Source organism: Corvus moneduloides, chromosome 16 (genome assembly GCF_009650955.1).
Source record: "Corvus moneduloides isolate bCorMon1 chromosome 16, bCorMon1.pri, whole genome shotgun sequence".
Classification (NCBI taxonomy): Eukaryota; Metazoa; Chordata; class Aves; order Passeriformes; family Corvidae; genus Corvus; species Corvus moneduloides.
This window is the reverse complement of record NC_045491.1, coordinates 10,479,197-10,497,830: the sequence shown is the minus strand read 5'-3', so window position 1 is coordinate 10,497,830 and position 18,634 is coordinate 10,479,197. Positions and strand designations below refer to the sequence as shown.

At 41.2% G+C, this 18,634-nt stretch overlaps 1 protein-coding gene across 1 annotated transcript in view; it reads left to right on the top strand.

The window, feature by feature from the left end:
- Nucleotides 1-629: 629 nt before the first annotated feature.
- Nucleotides 630-18,634, top strand: part of CPPED1 (calcineurin like phosphoesterase domain containing 1) — a 39,771-nt gene continuing 21,766 nt past the window's right edge. The window contains exons 1-2 of the mRNA XM_032126152.1: nucleotides 630-742; nucleotides 10,862-11,080. Of these exons, the coding sequence (XP_031982043.1) occupies nucleotides 679-742; nucleotides 10,862-11,080 (283 nt within the window). The 5' untranslated portion in view covers nucleotides 630-678. The remainder of the gene's footprint in view (nucleotides 743-10,861; nucleotides 11,081-18,634) is intronic.

The following is an 18,634-nucleotide window of genomic DNA, read 5'->3' as shown; positions in this document are numbered from 1 at the left end:
CATATATTTCAGTCATCACCTCACTGTGTCGCTTGGTTCTGTCAGAAACAGGAGCCACATGGGCCCTGGTCTGTGCCCGCCACAGTGCCCAGCCATGGGCAGGACAGACCGGGCTGGGGACACTGACAGCAGGGAGACGCTGGGCCTTTGCTTTTTCTGCATAATTTTGCCTTTTCTTTTTTCAGCTAGTAGTTGCTGGTGACACCTAAATTCGGGAGCACGTTTAAACGCTGAGGAAACCTGACCAGAGGAACAACCCATGAAGAAACAGAGGAAGGCTGCCAACGCTTTTAGACGACACCGGGTCGCTTCAGTTCGCAGGTTAGGAAAGAGCTGAAAATGACGTAATCTATTACTTTATTATAATTCATTTAAAAGCCAGCACATCTTAGAGGCAGGTTCCACCCGAAGCCGCCCCCCGCACATGGCGGGACCGGGAGCCGCCCCGCAGCACCCCCCGTTCCCAGGGCTGCCCCAGGGGAGCCGCTCGCCCCAGAGCCGGCCGACCCCCGCTGCCCGACCCCCGCCGCCCTCACACCAGCCCCCAGCCCCCACCGCGGCCGCAGCGGCCGGGCCCGCGGGGCCTCCCGCCCGCGCCAGGCACCGCCCCCGGCGGAGGCGGTGCCGCCCCCTCGGCGGCCGGGCCCGGCGGTGGCAGCGGCCGCGCGGGCCGGGACGATGGCGGCGGCGGGGAATGTGTTCCTGAGAGCTCGCGGCAGGACTCTGACCGCCTTCCGCCCAGGTACGGGGGGCGCTGGCCGAGCCGCGCTATCGCCTGCGGGCTCTTCCCCGCCGCGCTGCCGGGCGGGAGGGGCGTCCGGAGGGAGGCCCGGGGCTTCCCCGGCGGCGGGAGGAGCTGCTGCCGGGGAGGGGGAGGCGTGGAGTGCCGGGGCCTGGGCCGTCTGCTGGCGCCGGGGAGCCCGTGGTGGGGAGCGGGGCTCTGGAGGCACTGGGCGGCCGCAGCGCGGACGGGTGCGGGGTTGTGGCCGCCCCGCTGCCTCCGCTGTGCCGGGGCGCGCCCGGAGCCACCCAAGTTTATCCCCACGCTCGGGCTCCCATAAAGATGCCAGCAGTGTCCAACACTGGATTCGTTTTAAAATGCTTGTCCGTGCTGCTGAACCTGGTATCCATAGCCTGTGAAACTGTTGGCGCCAGCACTGTGCTGTCCTGTGTTGGTACCTGTAGGGTGACCTAACAGGTTACCGCTGGGTCACTGTTCATGGTGCTCAAACGAAAGGCAGCCGTAGGGTGGTTCACAAGTAGGTAAGATGCTGCTTTCCCTGGGGTGCTCAGCCTCGCTTAGGGTGAGGGTCAGCAGTGCAGGTGCTCCCCTGGCCCTGCCCCGCTGTGCAGAAGCAGCACTGCAAACCCTGGGCTGCAGCCAGCCAAGGCGGACGTGCTTCCACACCTGCCAGGTGGGTAAGGGAACGAGGCCAAAGCGAAGGCGGCGGCCGCCTGTGACTGCTGGTTTTTGCCAGTGGCTGGACACAGAGGAGCGTATTGAACGCGTTGAACATCTCAGTGTATGCACCTGTTTGTAAAATTCCTCCAAGGATGAAGGTTCTACAGTGTGCTGAGGGTGTTCAGCAGCACAGCGAGCTCTGTGTTAAGAAATCATTTCCTGTGGCCACGCGTGGAAGGTCTTTTATTTATCTGTATTTATGAATTTCAAATTGTATTGGTTTGGTGAGGTCAGCAAGGCTATTAAGTCCCAGCAATTCTGTGGTCTTTTCTTGGGTTGCACTGGAAATATTTGGCTTTGCTTGTTGCCAAATAAAGAAAAATCACCAACTCAGAGCATGTGAAGTATATGTATACAGTCATTCTGGCAACCTATTAATTGCAGATGGTTTGGTTGGTTTGGAACAGAATGCCTAGCATTTGCTGAGGGGACAGATGGCAGACAAGCCATCTAGTTACATCAACTGTATAGTGAAATTTTGACAAAAAGAGTGTTCAACAGCAGTGTAAAATTTTCTGAATAAAAGCTTTATCTAAGTACTTCTTGAACATTTACTTAAACATGGCATTTGGGAATCTGTTTTCCAGGTGTGCTTCTTTCTCCTGAAGTGTCCTTGTTTGGAATTCTTTAAATGTTAATTAAGACTTTTCTACCAGTTGGTTGTTTTTAATCTTGTTCAGGATTCGTTAGGCTATCATAGTCCAGCTACCATCTTCGGGTGCAATACTTTTTGTAAATAATTTACTTGGCCTTTTCTCAAGAGGCTAAAGTGCAACACAACATTTTAATAACTGAATAATTGGGGGAAAAGAGAACCAAGGGCTGTTAAAACTGAGGCAAATGTTCATGCAGTGTAAGATGAACATCAGTTCTCTGTGTTTTGTTGCTTTCCTCAGTCTTTGGGTTTCACTCCTGTTAAACATGTATCCACATAAAGCATTTACTGCCACTGCTATGGCTTGTCACACTGTTTCTTTTTAAAATTTGAAAGCCACTATTGAGAACTAAATTTCCTTTTTTTTCTTACTACCCTTTCTGCAAAGTCCCTCTTCCACACCCTCTCCCCTAATAGTAATTTGTTCAGTCTGCTTTTTGCTTAATGAGGAGGTTTTACCTGTAACCTGTTGTAATCTGCCCTTGGTATGGAGCATGTGAATGAGAATCTGGAGGTGAGGGATTGAAATTATCCATATAATCAATGAGGCACAGTAGTAAACAGTGTATAAATACCCTACCTTATTGGCAAGAGGCCTTTATATGCTTTGGCTTTACTTTTTAAAATCAATTATCTCCCTTTTCTACTCATGTGAAATTTTGCTTCAGCTGTCTACTCCTTCTATTTGTATTTTAGTGAAGAAACAGGACCATATGTTTGGGTGAGTGCTGTCTTCACCACTTCTCTCCAGAAGTCAGGGGGTTATTTTGTTTTGGTTTATTATATATATTTTTTTTGGTCCCAAGTATGTCAGTAGCATGCTGTGCAAAGAATTTCTGTGAAAGTGGTAGAACACTTTTTTCAAGTAACTAAACAAGTGATACTCCTGTCAGTTTAACTGGTTGAGAAGTGTCTGTTTGAACCTGTCTTTTGCTAGTTTTAGTTCATGGTTCCAAAACCTTTGTCTGGTACAGGCGAATCACCAGTATTGCATCCTCACAATCTCAGTTCCATGTGTGATTTTACGTTTCTCTGTCATGCCTCCCTCACCAATCTTTTACATATTCTCAAAGTTTATTCAGTTGTTTCTCATATTTTCATTTTGCTCTGTTCTCTATTCCTTTCCAATCTCTGATCTTTTTGCCATTTTTGAATGTCGAGGTGACTTCTTGGTAGTACTTGCTAGAACTCACATGAAGTTGGTGGTGTTTTACCCATGTGCACTATCCTGTACTTTTTTGCATGAAGTTCATCCTTTTTTGAACAGTCCCTGAATAGGAAGTCTCTCCTCAGTTCTTCACAACCAGGCCTGATTCTCATGCTGCCAAATGGCTTAATTTTAGCAAGTTCCACTTCCTCTCTGTTCAGTTGCTGTGACAGATTGTTTTGAGTTTGTTGAACAGTATATAGGTCCCAGTGCAGATCCAGGGGGGGCCTGTGTGTCTTGTCCATTTCTGTTTCTCTTACTAGTTTTCTGTGCATACAAGGACTTCCTTTCATATTTCCAGACAGCTTGGCTTCATTAAGAATCTTTGGCAAGTAACTGTTAGATGTGTCTTGGAGATGGGATCAAGTGGATTTCCCTTGTCCCTGTAAAAGCTGTTGATTACTCTTTCTGAAGAATCAGTAAACACAGTGGCTGCTGTCTTGGTTAGCATTTCCATCACTTGTCTGTACAGATGCTACTTTTGCAGTCAGCTCAGGAAACCCTTTTAAATGTTGGTGTAATAGTGACCACCTCCGTGTTCCTTTGGAGCAAGGGCAGTTTTAAGGATGAAGTAACTCCCCAGGGGTTCACTGGTTTTCACTTTTGAGGAGTTCTATGGATGCCACCTAATTGCATCCATAGAATCCCACCACATAGCACTAAACCACCTGAGTGGTTTTTTAGTGCTATGTCTATTTGTTGAATCATCTACTGGTATTTTGCTTTGAGACAGATCTGATGTGCTGTCAGGAAGAATTCTCACATTAGATCTTCACAAGTTCCCTCACAATACCTGTAGATGCAAAAATGTACCTTATTTTTCTTCTTTTCAGCCTTTATTTTTGGATGCATCTTGCATGTCTGGAACATCTGTTAACCCTAGTGAGCATCTGGCGGGCTACCTGCTCCTAATTCCCCTACAAAGTGCTTTTTTAGTTGTCAGATTTATGCTGTTTCCAGTTCTTAACTTTTTTTAGCTTGACTTCTTGGACTTTAGTATCTAACCGTCCAGTGTATAAAATCTTTCCTGTTCTTTTTATTTGGATGCTTTAGCTTCTCAAAGGATGCTGTCCTGCTCTTACTAGCCTCCTTATGGCTGTTACTTAAGTAGTTTAGACAATCTGGATTCTTTCTGATCTTTCTGAAGTTCTTAGTAAATGCTGTGCATATGGTCTGAGCCTCTGGGATAGTGTCTTTGAATAGTTTTCGTGCTGCCTTCAAGGATTTTTGCACTTTTTAAAAGCATCATAATTATATATAATTCGCCTCCCTTTGAAATTAAATACAACCGCAGTTGATTTCTTGCTTTCAGAGGAGTGTTGGATCTTGGCACATTATGATTACTGTTCTAGAGCTCTTCAACAGTAATATTTTTGAGCACTGATCAGGACTGCTTCCCAGTTTGCATATTCCATTCCCAATACTGTCTCCAACTCTCATATGAATTAGGGAAATTTTTACGTGGGTTTTGAGAAACTTTCTGTGACTTCACCTTGTCATTATGCAAACCACCCCCCTTCACACCTACAGTTCTGGGCTGTAAAGTTTTTGTAATGAGTTTACATGTTAAATTTGGGGGTGGGCATAAGGCATGACTAGAATTTAGATTCTGTAGCCCTCAGTACAAATAAACTGTGTCTGAGGGGGCATTTCTTACCTTGATAGTTATCTAAGAAGTTTAGAAGTATGTCTTTTGAAAACAGTAGCACTGTCTCATTTATTTGAGAAACCATATTCTGTCATTTAGTGTTTCTACTGACAGTATTTCTGTAGTACATAATTCTGGAATAATTATTCTTTAAAAGGTTTTATTTTCTCTCTGAAAATGTATTTTGATACCTGTTTTGAAGGGGTTTTTCCCCTGGCACATAAAATTGCACCTTTCATGGCGGGTTGCCTTGGTCATTCAGCAGAACCTTCAGTAGTCATATCTTTGGTAGACTCTTGGGTACACATGGAAAAGGAGCTGAAAGAAATGCACATTTCTTCAGACTGAAATCTTTTGTATTTAGACATACAGAAATAATGAGTTTTCCAAGCTGTATCTATTGATAATATTTTAATATATAACAAAGAATTATTAAGAATGTAGTGCAATTCCTTTATTGGTTTTGAAGTTATTTCAGGACTGAGAGTAATGAAAACAAATTGTTGCTGTTTGTCTTGTCTATGATGTATACATACTGACTTCACTTAAGAGATTCCATTTTCCTTCCTGCATAGAGCTTCTTTGGAAGCACAACCAAGGTTGTGCTTCCCTTTCACTTTCACCCAGAAAAAGTCACAGGCACACTTTGTAGGCAAAGATAACTCAAGGCAGGGAACCATGTTCCTATTTCTGCTGTGCTCTGATTTTCAGAGAAGTGATATGGATTCTCCTGTCAAACCCAATGTGACAATGAGGGCATTTTTGTGTTTGTTACTGCCCATGGTGGACTGAGCAGGCACTTGGAGATATGTCCATGTCCAAACTCCTCTGACACAGTAGTGTCTAAAGAGGGACTATGGACAGGAGTAACTTTCCATAACTAAATTGTTTCCATTAAATGCTGCAGAGTGTAGAGGAAGAAAAACACCAATATACTGTTGAACCCAATCAGTGTACTTACAAAAAATCCCACCACGGAAATACTGGAAATCCCACCCGTACCACGTGCCTGACAGAGGCCAGTGGTTTTTTTGAGCAATCTCAATAGATGTGTGTTTGTGGTCCTTGGAGATGGGGAAAGAAAAGAAAGGAGAAACTAGGAAAAGAAAAAAGGGGAGAAATAAAGGCACAGCAAGACATTAGCTATTGTCCTTTAGAAGTTGGGATATTCGGCTGAAATCCCACCTAAGTCCTTGAGGTGTCTTTTTGCCTGTGATCACAATACATGGCTGAGGTTTTCTCTGGTGAATTGCTGCTGACTACTTCGGTCCTTCACAGAATTAATCCTTAGATAAAATTAGAAGCTGGCACCATTTTTCAGCCAATGCTGCTAAAAATACATTGCATTGATCCTCTATCTGTACTTTGATATGCATGGGAGCAGAAAAAGAGTAGGAAGGTATTGAAACTGAGGCATAACAACATGTTCAGAAGTTGGACTTCTTCTGTGGCGATCAGCTGTGCTTTTAAGGAGATCTGGAAGCAATACTGATTTGAAATAGTTTTCTGTTGCTTGGTGTGTAAAAGCAGCTCCACAGACATAGTTTGTCCTTCAGAAATGGAAACTGCATGTACGTCAGTTATTGGAGAAGTCTGTCAACTTTGTTCTGCAATTGTGTTTTCTTTTTGTTACGGTAAATTCTGAAAATTGCAAACAGCTTCAATGTCTATAGGGATGAAGAGCCAGTTTTCGGGCATTCTCAGCTTCATTCGATTTTGTGATGGGAGAAGGCAGAAAAAATTATTAATTGAATCCTAATGTTCTGTTGCTTTACCTAGCATGCACTTCGTCTGATACAACTACATAGCTCATCTAAAGGCTTGAAAATTGAAGCTCCTAGTGAGAAGGATGCTTTTATTGTTGTTCCCACAGAAGTCATTTGCTACATTTGAAGGGATGATAGCCATTGTACATGTTATTTAATTGAAACCTTATGAAGTAGCATCTGGGACCTGGATCATGACTAGGGGATTGCTGCAAAAGCAGCTGTTGGCCCTCCCACCACTTGTGCCCAGTGGTGTTTGTTAGTTCCCCTCTGCCGGACTTTGGCAGACCCCCAGCATGGGAGCAGAATGATTTTGCTGAGCACTGTTCTTGAGATCCAGTGCAAAGACCAAAGGGTTCAAACAGGGGTTTGTGGTGCCTGTCTTACGGGGCAGACAGGGTTCGTTTGCACAGCCACTGTACCTGTTTTGTGGTTGCCAACAAGCAGCTGGTGAGGGAGAAAAGGAGGGTATAGAATAATGATCTGAACAGGGTCCATTGAGAAACCATTTAATTGTAAGGCAGGAGACTTATGGATCCATCTGTGGTAGTGGAAGATGCTTTTCCTATCTGTTTCTCGTTGCTACCCTCTTACCATATTGGTTTGTTGGAAGAGCATTCGTGCAGGCCTAGTCCTGTGGTTTTCAGCAGAATTAGTGAAATTGCACTAGTAGCAACACTTGAAACTTTAGCTGGACTGGTGTTATGGCTTACACAGATAAGGAAAGACTTGCAAAAACAACTCTGAAGACAGACCAGTGAGGGCACTTTAGAGAACCTCCTGGATCAGCTGAATTCAGAACAGGCTTAAGATTGGTGCCAGGTGCAAGTTTGCACTCGTGGTGTTGTATTAATACAACTCTCATCATGAGACTCAGTTTTTATATTTATAATACTTTATAGTAATTAAAGCACATCCCTGATTTTAAAGAAAAAGTTAAGTTGTAAGTTTAAACAGTGTCCTTGCATTATTTTGTTCCCATATACTTTTGTTTCATGGGAAACAAAATCAGTGAATACCAATTGATAAGTAATAAGCTAATGGAATTTGGTTTAAGTACTAGGATTATTTGTTTTTAGTGTTTTTGGTTGGAGTTATCAAATAACAAGACAAAGGTAGAAAATATTTATTCAACCTTACTGTTACTTTTGTAGCTATTTGATGAGTTATTGAATACCACAGAAACAGCTATTGACTGAATTATTTGACTAAAACCAGTTAATTAAACTAACATTTTAAGTAAATGTTATTTATGTAGCCCTGATTCCTGGCTCTCTTCTGATGTCCCTGCTTCACTTTCTTCATTTTATCTTTTTCTTTCCTAAAGGAGAATATAGCATATACCTTTGCATCATTTTCAGTTCCTTTCTTTTTTCACCTCCTATCTCCTTCCTTTTCTCCCCACTCTTCACCACCTCCACCCCTGCATCTTCTGTTTCTCCTTTCTTCTGCCATTTCTTGATTCTGTCTGTGTACTGAACTTCTCTTTTGAAATTCATCTTATCAGTCTCTCTCTCTGCCTCACATGACCATCACTCACCCACTCAAACCAGAGCATCTGTGCACAGTCTTAGAAACATTCAGGTACTTAAAACCTAGAGAGTTCCTGTATTGGCATGAATATAAGTAAGGAAAATAAAATATCCATGAAACATGTATTAGAATAACCCCTAGTCTGGCTTTCCCACCAGTTCTGCATCAGCTCTGCCTGCTCCCCGACAGTGCATTGTCTGCTTGCCAGATCTTTCTATGTTCAAGTATTATATAAAGCTCCCTGCTCCCTGGGACCTGGTTCAGCCCTGCTGCCTGTGCCAACCAGCCAGGACTGCTCCAGGTGCTCCAGCTGCCTATGGCCAGCACTCACCATTCCTGAGGCTCTGAAAGGGTAACACAGTCTGTCCATACTTGAAACACAGTCTTTAAAAACAACTGCTAGCTCTTTTGTTAAAGTAGTTTCTATAAAAATAAATAAATGTAAATACATTTTACTTAGGTTACTATGGTAAAAATACTAGCTTCGGATTAAACAATACAAAACAAGTATATTTTGCTCAGCGTTGATTTATCAGTACTGTCTATAAAGTTGCTGGAAAAAGGGCAGGTGTTAGAAGTCCTGCCATATTGTTCAAAGATTTGATCTTTTTTCCCCATTTAATGAATAAATTGTGCCACTCCTCCAAACCAAGTTCCTGTTTCAGAATTTCCCTTTTTACAGTTTTGTTTTGTAGAGGTCATAAAGGGTTTCTGATGCAAGCTTCCTTGACTGATATTGTTCCTATAGCTTTCCACTTATAAAAACTGTAAGTTGCACAAACAGTGCCTTTGCTGCATCATGCAAGCTGCTTTTATGGCAGTTGTATTTTTTCATGGAAGTCATGAAAGAAAAACCTAAATTACTTTGTGGCATTCAACTAGTTCCATAAGGTTTCTACTGCAAACTCATGGATAGATGGATCATTTCACTTCCCTGAACAGTTGTGTAACTGGAAGAGTAAATTTTTTTTCAGAATTAAAAGCCGATGAGTGGCTAGAAGTTTCTGCCTATAAAATACGTGATTATTATTTAGAATAAGTCAGTGCTGGTATATAAATAATTTTGTTTAGAAATGAAATGTTAGTTTAACTAAAGTGCAGAAGCTTTCATTTGGCAAAATGATCTGATGCCATAGCAACAGATGACAATTACAAGCAGCTTTTGGGAGTTGCCTACATTCCTTATCCCTCACTCCAGTCTATCCATATCCATGGTGCAAGAGATGAATTCTGAGCTCTGTTTTCTAACCTTCCTTGAAAGAAACACACTCCCCTTTTTGCCAAGTGTGAAGCTCCAGTTCTGGAGCTTGTGGAAGGAAGTCAAAAGTACATCCATGTGATGGACATGCTACTTCTCTACTGTTACTAGAAGACCAGTTTTGCCTCAAAATGAATTTCAGATTAGACTGACATGATATGAGAGTATATTTGTGGATTATATTTTAATTTTAAATAATTTGCTGTATCTTTTCTTTTTCGAGTCAACTATAGATGGATGTAGTCAGTGAGTTTTTAACAGCTTAAATTCTGTTTAAAATACCTCCAATGACAGTAACAGTATTAAGCCAAATACAGCTGTCAAAACTGAAATATTCAGGTTGCAAATGAATGCATATAGACAGCTGGAGCAACCACAGCATACTCATGTTTGTACTTCAATTCCAGCTTGGGACATAAGTCTAGGAAACAGGCTACCCATTTCTGTTTTAAATTTGTAGCCAGCTGTTATTTTATTTGCCCAGTGTTGAGATTTTTTCTTCCAAATGTATATATGTATATACATATATACATTTCTTCCAAATGTATATATGTAGTCTTACATATATCACCCTTTGTTTGTTGTACTTGGTAATACAATATTGGAGAAAGAAGTATATGTAAAATGGTAGCAGCACAGTTTCTGTCACACTCTCTGCCTACACTGACTCTACCAATGGAAATTTGTTTCTGAGTTCTCACCTTTCTGCCATAGGTCTTGGGAGCAATTGTGGCAGCAATAAATTTGGATTTTCATTGTTGCTGCTAATTCTGGTGTTGCTGGGTTTAGTGTTTGCTGACCTTGGTCCTGTTGAGTGGCTTCAGTTCTAACTGAATGTGCTACATCCAACTTTTCTCTAAAACGATAACACCAAAAAGCATATAACTCCTTAATATGAAAAGAAAAAGTCTACTGGAACCATAAAATGTGAAACTTGTGTATGTTTTAACTTGTTAATTAAAGAAGCAATAATTGGAGTCTTAAAAGAATCAACTGAAATCTAATGTTACACACTTGTGCTGTGTTGTAGTCTTGTAATTTCCAGCACTATTTGCTGAGTTCTTCACATACTTTTCCTCTAATCAGTCTGTAATTACTATGTCGCATAATTAGATTAATATACTTTCATTTATTACAACTACACATTAGAGGAAAATTTTGTACTTATGCCTTTATATTTGTCCTGTATGAATGAGTACAGAATTCTGTACTTACGTTAAAGCAGCATCAACCTACTGAGGTGAAGAACAATCAATTTAATGATGCATGGAAGCTTTCATTCTCTTTTAAGTGTCTCTACTGGGTTTTTTTTTTCCTCTTTTGTCTTCTTAGATGCTGAGTACCAATGGAAGGGGCCCTTCTACTTCATCCAGGGAGCAGATCCTCAGTTTGGACTGATGAAAGCTTGGACACATGGAGACACTAATAATGGAGATGATGAATGGGGAGAGGAGATTAAATTAGCAGAGCAAGCAGTGCAAGCTGTTAACAAACTAAACCCTAAACCCAAGTTCTTTGTGCTGTGTGGGGACCTTGTCCATGGAATGCCAGGTAAAGCAATTAAAATTGCCAAATTGAGGTAGTAACTCCTTTTTTTTTTATATTTCAGATTGGCAGTCAGGCGAATTTACTTGACTTTACTTCAGAATAGTCTTTCATAAGTATCATTAGTATTAGTTCCTGTTTTGGGGGAAAAAAAGTGTGATTTGTAGATGATTCTTGAGATATCATTCTGATTTCTTCATCTGACTTCCTGTAGCATTCATCTTAAGGCTGTACTCTCATTAGTTAATTGCTTTCTTTTCAGTAGGAAATTTTCTTTGAAATAAAAGTCTTTCTCCTAAACAAATTGCTTTGAGATGACAAAGAAGGGCTCTAGCCTTTGGGGAAAAATAAAGCCAAGAAGATAGCAAAAAATAGATACGGCTTTTTGAGTACCTAAAGTGAGTAAAGCTCAGAAAATTCTCTAGCTTTCTAGTGCTTAATAAATTCAAATATTTAAGTTTTTAAAATGCTAAAGGTAAGCGAGTTCAAGCTTTAGCAATTCTGTCCTGTGGCTGTGGGACTCTGAGCTCAGTGTGTTTCTGTGTACACTGAGAGGAAGAACAACAAACCATCCAGGAAGGTGAGTTACAAGAAAGATAAGTACTTCTCTTGGAAGTGAAGTAAGTGGTGTTACCTGCGTACAAGTGGTCTGAAAAGCGGATCTAAGCACAGTGTCTCACATTTGTTAGCCCTGATAAGCAGCAGAGCTGCAGACAGCCCTGACTGTTCACTGCCAGCACCACAATCCACCCAGGGAGCCTGAAAACATCCTGTGTCTTGTGCTCCACTCTGCTTCACACGCCACCTGCACCTGAGGAGCTGCTTCCCAGCCCTTGCTCACACAGCAGGGGTTTGAGGACATTGGAGACCTTTCCCTAATTCCTTCAGTGTCCCACAATGTTAATTTTAAGACTTTAGCTGTCAAATTGATTGACAGTATTTATAGGCTTTCTTTTGATCAGAACACAGTTTTACTGAAAGAGTGGGAAAGTGTAAAAACCAACAGATTTAAGCTTGTTTGAATCTACTGTGTAACACCTCAGTAGCTTGATCATAAAGTATGCCATGATGCAGTTTTATTGGCTTCTGCGCTTCCATTATTTGGGAATCAGCTGTCCTTCCTATAGCAGAGTTTTAATAAATATTTTGATTAGGACTTTTAATTTGTGTAGGCATTCCAAATATTTTGGTTTCAGTATCCCTTGTAAGAGGAAGAAAATTCAAGACAATTAATGGGTGTTATACATCCTATTGAAAAGGATCTTTCACTCAAAAAATTTAAGTAATCCAGGAAGCTGAGTTAGTTTTATTTTACCTAGATATTTCTCAAATACACATAAAACAGGTCGAAGTTCTGAGTAGTTTTGTATCTTTTGACTTGAAACAACATTATTCTAAGGGTTCTCTGTTGGCAGAGCTAAAGTGTGAACTAAAGAGCCAGCAAATCTTCTGACTTGCACTGGGCACTCAATGGCTGGATGCAGTAAATAAGTCTTGTGTGGCACTTTTTGTATTTGGTTGGGGTTTTTTTTCTAGCAGTGGTTCTCTGTAGTCATTATTGTCCCTTTTGCCAGTGTATGTCTCAGACTTGGTAATGTTTTAAATACAAACCTGTCAGGGCTTTGCAAAACATTAGCATTATTCATTTTGCTAACACACTTGTGAAAGAAACGGAGTGGATTGTACTGGTGAGATCACCTACATTGTGTGATAGATGTGCTATGCCTTGTATAAATATTTGAAGCTGCCTTGTGCAATTTCCAAGAAATTGAAAGAAAGAGCAGTTCATTACTCAGTAAACTTAAGGGTCTTTTCCAGGCTAAATGATTCTATGATTACCTCACTTGAGCCACCATATTTTAACTTCTCTAATAATTTCTTGTTGATTGAAATTATGTTAATAGTTTTCAAGCCTGTGTTATCATGTAGTTATATAAAGTGGTTCAGGAAATGCACTATTAAAAGGAATTGTAGAATATTCAGCTGGAACAATTACTTACTTCATTATTGCCTTTGTGTTTATACAAATGGCTTGCTCTGCCATGTGTTGATAAACATACAAGTACAATTTAACCATTAAGTTGTACATAAAAGTACAATTTTACAGCCCTTTTTCTTTCTGTCTAAATGGATGACAGAGCAAACAGTGAATTGCTCTGTGGTGCAGATACCTGTGACTTAACAGTCTTGGATTAGTTGCCTAGAAGGACAGCTTTTTAATCAATGCCTGTCAGTAAAAAGGGAGTGGGCAACACAGATCTTCCTCTCTTCTCTTAAAACATTTTATCATGGACAGTAAAGTTTTTGATGGGCTGTTTTAAAGCACATACTGTAGTCATTTAGCTTAACCAGTGTTGAAGCCTTTTGCAGAGGAACTCCGAGAAATCTTAGAATTCCAGCAGCTAGAAGTGATGAACAGAATCCTGATCAGCTGGGAAGCAATCAAGCACAGCACTTGGAATCCATTACAGATGTCATTAGAGCAACGAAGTAATCATACCTTGGTATTTAGCTGCTGATTAAAAGTAGTTTGTACTCTGAATATTATTTCCAGAAGTTTTTCTTGATTACATAATCAAGATTAGGATATCTATTCTTGGTAACACTAATATTGTGGTACAATCACATCAGGAATTTCAAGCAATACCTTATAGTGCAGCTATGTCACTGAATACAATTTCTATGAAATAGATGCTTACGCTTGGCTACACCATGACAGTGAAGGATTTCCTTCTGAAGGCATTTAGTATAATATAATTTGTGCATCAAGTATAATATAATTTGGTATGACAAAAATGGTAATCTGTAAAATATTGTTGATCAGATAATGTGTTTATTTCACTTCATTTTTCTAAAACTCTGGAAATCTATTTCTAAAAGTGTTATTTTTCTCATATCAAGTTGGAACCTTCTGCTTTGTTTTATGAAAGCTTCCCATATTGTTCCATTACTAATACACTCCGAGCCCAACAGTCCTGTTCCAGTCCAACGGCCAGTTCCTCACCCATCTTGTTCTCCACTCATCCGGACTGCAACATCTCAGCTCCACAGCCCTTTGATGATTATAGAGCAGTGCCTCACAGTGACATCAGTCAGCGCTCTCAGTACTCTTGGATTCATCAGTCCCACAGGATGGCTTGGCTTGAAACTTTCCAGGAGATACTCGCTCTGTCACCAGCGTTTCCTCTGCTCCTTTAGCTCTGGGAGAACATTTCAGTGCTGGCAGGCAAAGGAAGCTCTGAGTACCTGTGGCTTGTCACTGCCTCACGCAGCAGTGGGCTGTATTTTCTTTATTATTTTATTGCTAAAGTAGCAGTAGAAGCTTTTGCTGCCCTTTGCTAGTTTCAGCCCTCAGAGCGCTGTTCCTGACAGCAGCCCTGCATACCCAGGTACTTTTTCAGTACTCTTCCTTTCAAGTATGTCTTTGGTTTCAACTCCCTTTAATGTCCTTTTTTCATTGGTTCTCAGGCATGAGTTCTTCATTTAGCCAGATCATTCTTGTTATAGTCTACATTTTTCTCTCTCCCCCTGCCTTCCCTGAGTATCCAGAAGGACCATTCTTGAGTTAGGAGGAGCTTGTCTTTGAAGACTTGTCAACTCTCTCGAACTCTTCACCTTTCAGAACAGCCTCACACAGGATCGTGAGGCTGATCCCTGAATAAGCCAGTCTGCTGTCCTGAGGCCCCAGATGTGCTCTCTGCCTTTCCTACTCCCCTTGGGATCTTGAACTCCACCTTGGAGACTGCTACAGCCAAGGCTGCCAGGATTAACATGTCCCCCAGCACTCCTGTGTTTGTGAGTAGTAGGACCAGGAGAGCAGGCCTTGGTTGGCCTGTCTGTGTCAAGGGATTGTCGCAGACTGCCTCCTGGGTTCCAGATCTCCTGGATTGCTGTCAGCAGGTGTCAGGGAGGTTAGTATTCCATAAGAGCTAGGGCAAGTTGCTCATAGGAGAATTAATCCATTCTTTTGCCTTTTTTGGGTGGTCTGTAGCAAAATCCCACCTTTAGTGGCTGAGCTCTTCCCTGATCCTAACTCAGGTTCAATGAGGCTGGTGTCTGTTCCACAGAATAGTGCCCTCCAAACGTGGGGCAAACTCCCTCACCTTCTTTCTTGTCTGCCCTTCCTGTTCCAGTTTAACATGAACATTGTGCTTCCTTCTCCATCCCATACCTGGAGTGCAGATTGGTTTCCACGAAACAGTGTCAGCATTTCAACACCTTTTGTTACAGCAGCAGAGAATTCAACTGTTGACAGCCAAGGTCACCCTGCTGAAGCCACTAAGAAACACAGACTGTGAAGCTGAGAATCCAGCAGTTATTTTTAAGTGGCTGAATTCCTTCAGGGGAAATTGTTTAACTGCATTTTTTTTAATGACACTACTGCTGTCAGTAACTTGATAGTTCTAGCCAGGAAAGTTATTTATGTGATGTATTTAGACCAGGTGTTTAATTATTTTTCATTCATTGTTCTGGCTACATGGTAGAAGAGCAAGTAAGGCAGCAAGTCTCTTGCAAACTTACCTAGCCCTGACTGTAATAAAATGTAACTGTTTAGAGATTAAATGAAACGAGACTTGTCTTATAATGTGTACAATCACAAAAAACCTGCTAAAACTTGATTAAACTTGATCTGTTAGCAGTGTGCTAATGGATCAGTGAGCAAGTAATGTTTATGCTTGCAGTTTTAAATTCATTTGTGTGTATATGTAAATTACAAGAAATCAAAATCACTGGAATTGACTATTATGGTACTTGAAATACACTGTGAACACTTGCACTAATTCCTTTAGTTAATGTGAAGGTATAATAATCTCTAATATACACATTCCCTACCCAGGTCATGCAGTGCTCTCTAATCTCACATCAGCCTTTCCTGTCAATTCAACCCAAGTAGTGACATATTTCTATTTTTTTTTCTACCTTTGTTTTATATTGTTAAATTTTTTTATCAAGGGGTTTCAAATCATTACTTATAACATGTTTCAGCATTTTTGCTTTTATAAATGTATCTTTTCTAAATGGAACAAGCTAAAACATCTGATTGTTTCAATCAGCTTTACAGAGCTGCAGTCATATTTAATAATGTTTTCTTACTGTTTCTTGATGTGCTTGCTGTCTGTGTCTCTCACGCTCTTTGTTGGGCCATACTTGGATTGTAAAATCTTCCAGGATTGTGTCTGTTACATATTTTTATGTTTTTGCTGTGCCATCTAATGTGTGTTTCAGGCTGTGAGCCCAGGCATGTGTTGTTACTGTGAATAGTTTAAACAGGAGGTGACAGAAAAGGCCCTGACAATAGAACAGCTGAAAACAGAGGTGCCCAAGCTATACACAGCTCATTGCTGGTGTGTTCGTGGTCATTGAAGCACTGCAGCCTTGAGAGCTGCCAGAAGATTACTTTGTGTAATGGGGGGAAAAAGCAGCCAGGCGGCCATGCAAGGCCCCAGAGCTGCAGCAGCTTGGGGTGCTGAAAGGTACAGACTTACCTTTGATGTCTGGCATCCTGTAAAAAGCAGAGTCATGAATTTGGGAAAGAATTGTCACTGACAGAATCACTGTGAGACTGCAGGAGATGCAAGTGCTCTCCCTGCCCTGGTGTCCTTCTTCTTTCTCTCTGCCTGCTTTCTCTGCTTCAAGCACTGAGGGCCCCTGCCTACAGCTGGGATTTGTGGCTGTCCTGCTGCTTCCAGGGGCCCCAGCTCTTCTGGGACATTCTCTGGTGCCAGCCAGCTCCCCCTGCCTGCATGCTGTGCTCTGTGTATCTCTGTGTGTATCTCTGTGTGTGTGTGCATCACTGCTTTGCGTTTTCCCCTGCGAATTCGCACGTTCCGCTAACGCTCCTAACTCCTCCATAAAGCTCAGTTCAGCTAATTACAATTTTGGGCAACAGTATGTTCTTTATGTGAAAAGCAAAACTACTGGCTGCATGTCTCCTCAAAATTATATATCCTATCCTGTCTCCCATGCAGTGTTTCTTCGTATAATAAAACAGGCAATGATGTGCATCAAGCTTTTTAAAAGTAGGTGCCAAATGTTGGGATTCTGAGTTCACATTTAGACAGCAATTAAGTGACAGGTTTTCAAATCAGTACATCTCCATTTGACTCCTGCTTGACAATTTGGTGATCAGAATACAAGATGAGATGGGCATACTGGCTCTTATACAATTAGTCCCTCTTATGCCCTGTGACACGTCTGCAGAGGGGAGTGAAGTTATTTATGTTCAGAATAGACAAGCTGCAGAGCTGAGCAACATCAGAGCTGATGGTTCCGGTGACCAGACAGCAGTATGGCTTCATTTCTGTTTATAATCACTGTAGCATTTGAAGCCATCCTCTCTCCTGGGAGAATCACTAACTGACTTATTGTGAACTTCTTACCCATGCCCAAATTTGATGTGCAACTGCCATGGTCCAAAATACTTGTCCCTTGTTTCTGTTAAGTATGAAGTGCCTTAACGTGACTCCCTCCAAAAGTGTAGTTTTTATAGACACTAAATCTTAAGGCATAGGCTTCAGTGTATATTGCAAACATCTTACAGGGTAACTCTGAAAAAAAGTCTTTAATTTGCTTAATTTTCTAAATTGAGGAAAGCACACACCATAGCAAATGTTCCTAGTCAAAGCATTATTGTTTAAAATCTGTTTGTGAATGTTCTGAATTCTCTTACTTAAAAAACCATCTTGGGCTGGTCAAGAAAGGTCCGTGTATACTTGGTTTGTGTAAGAGCTGAAGTTGGTACCTCCCAAGAAGTCCTACCTTATGGTAGTCTTATGGTCCGGGATCCACTAAAAATGAACATTGAGGAAATGTCCAGTTTTATTGCGCTTGATAAAGTCCACAGTCATTTGCCCATCTGTGTTCTTCCTTGTTAGGAAATATTTCCCAGCCCTTTGCTGTACAGAGTTGTCATTTTCAGCCACTTTGCAGCCAGCTGAGCACTGTCCTTGGCAAGGCGGGTGCTGCACTCGTGCTTTATTGCGTCACACAGGACTGGCGTGGTCACACTGCAGGGACCGAGGTGTTGGGAGCTGGAGATCTGCTGCTGGTGGATTTTGCACACAGGATGGGATACAAATGTAATGTTGAAATCTGCATGCAAATGCACAAGCTGCCATTTATACATTTGTGAACTGAATAAATTACAGAGAAATGTCAGGTCCAATTCAAGTTCTTAATGCTATATACAGTGATCTTGTAAGCCATTCCATAAAGGAAAAAAATCTGTGAACTGCTTTTAATATTGCTTTTAAACTACCATTAAATAACCAATTTTGCTAAAACAAAGGATCATTAATTTAAAAAAAAAAATGGCCAGATAAAATTAGGCTGCTCTCCTAGTCCTTAAGTGAGGCAAGTACATAAGGAGATATTTTTTAAAGTTTTAATTTTAACTAAAAATGTATTAATTCTCAAAAAATTCCCTTTCATATCTAGAAGGCAAGAGCATGAATGCTGCTGTTTGGTTTGTCTGTATAACAGGCATATGAGCAGGTTAAAAAATAGTGTCTCAAAATATGGTTCCAGCTTTAAAAATGGCTGTAAGCATTTCACCTTTAC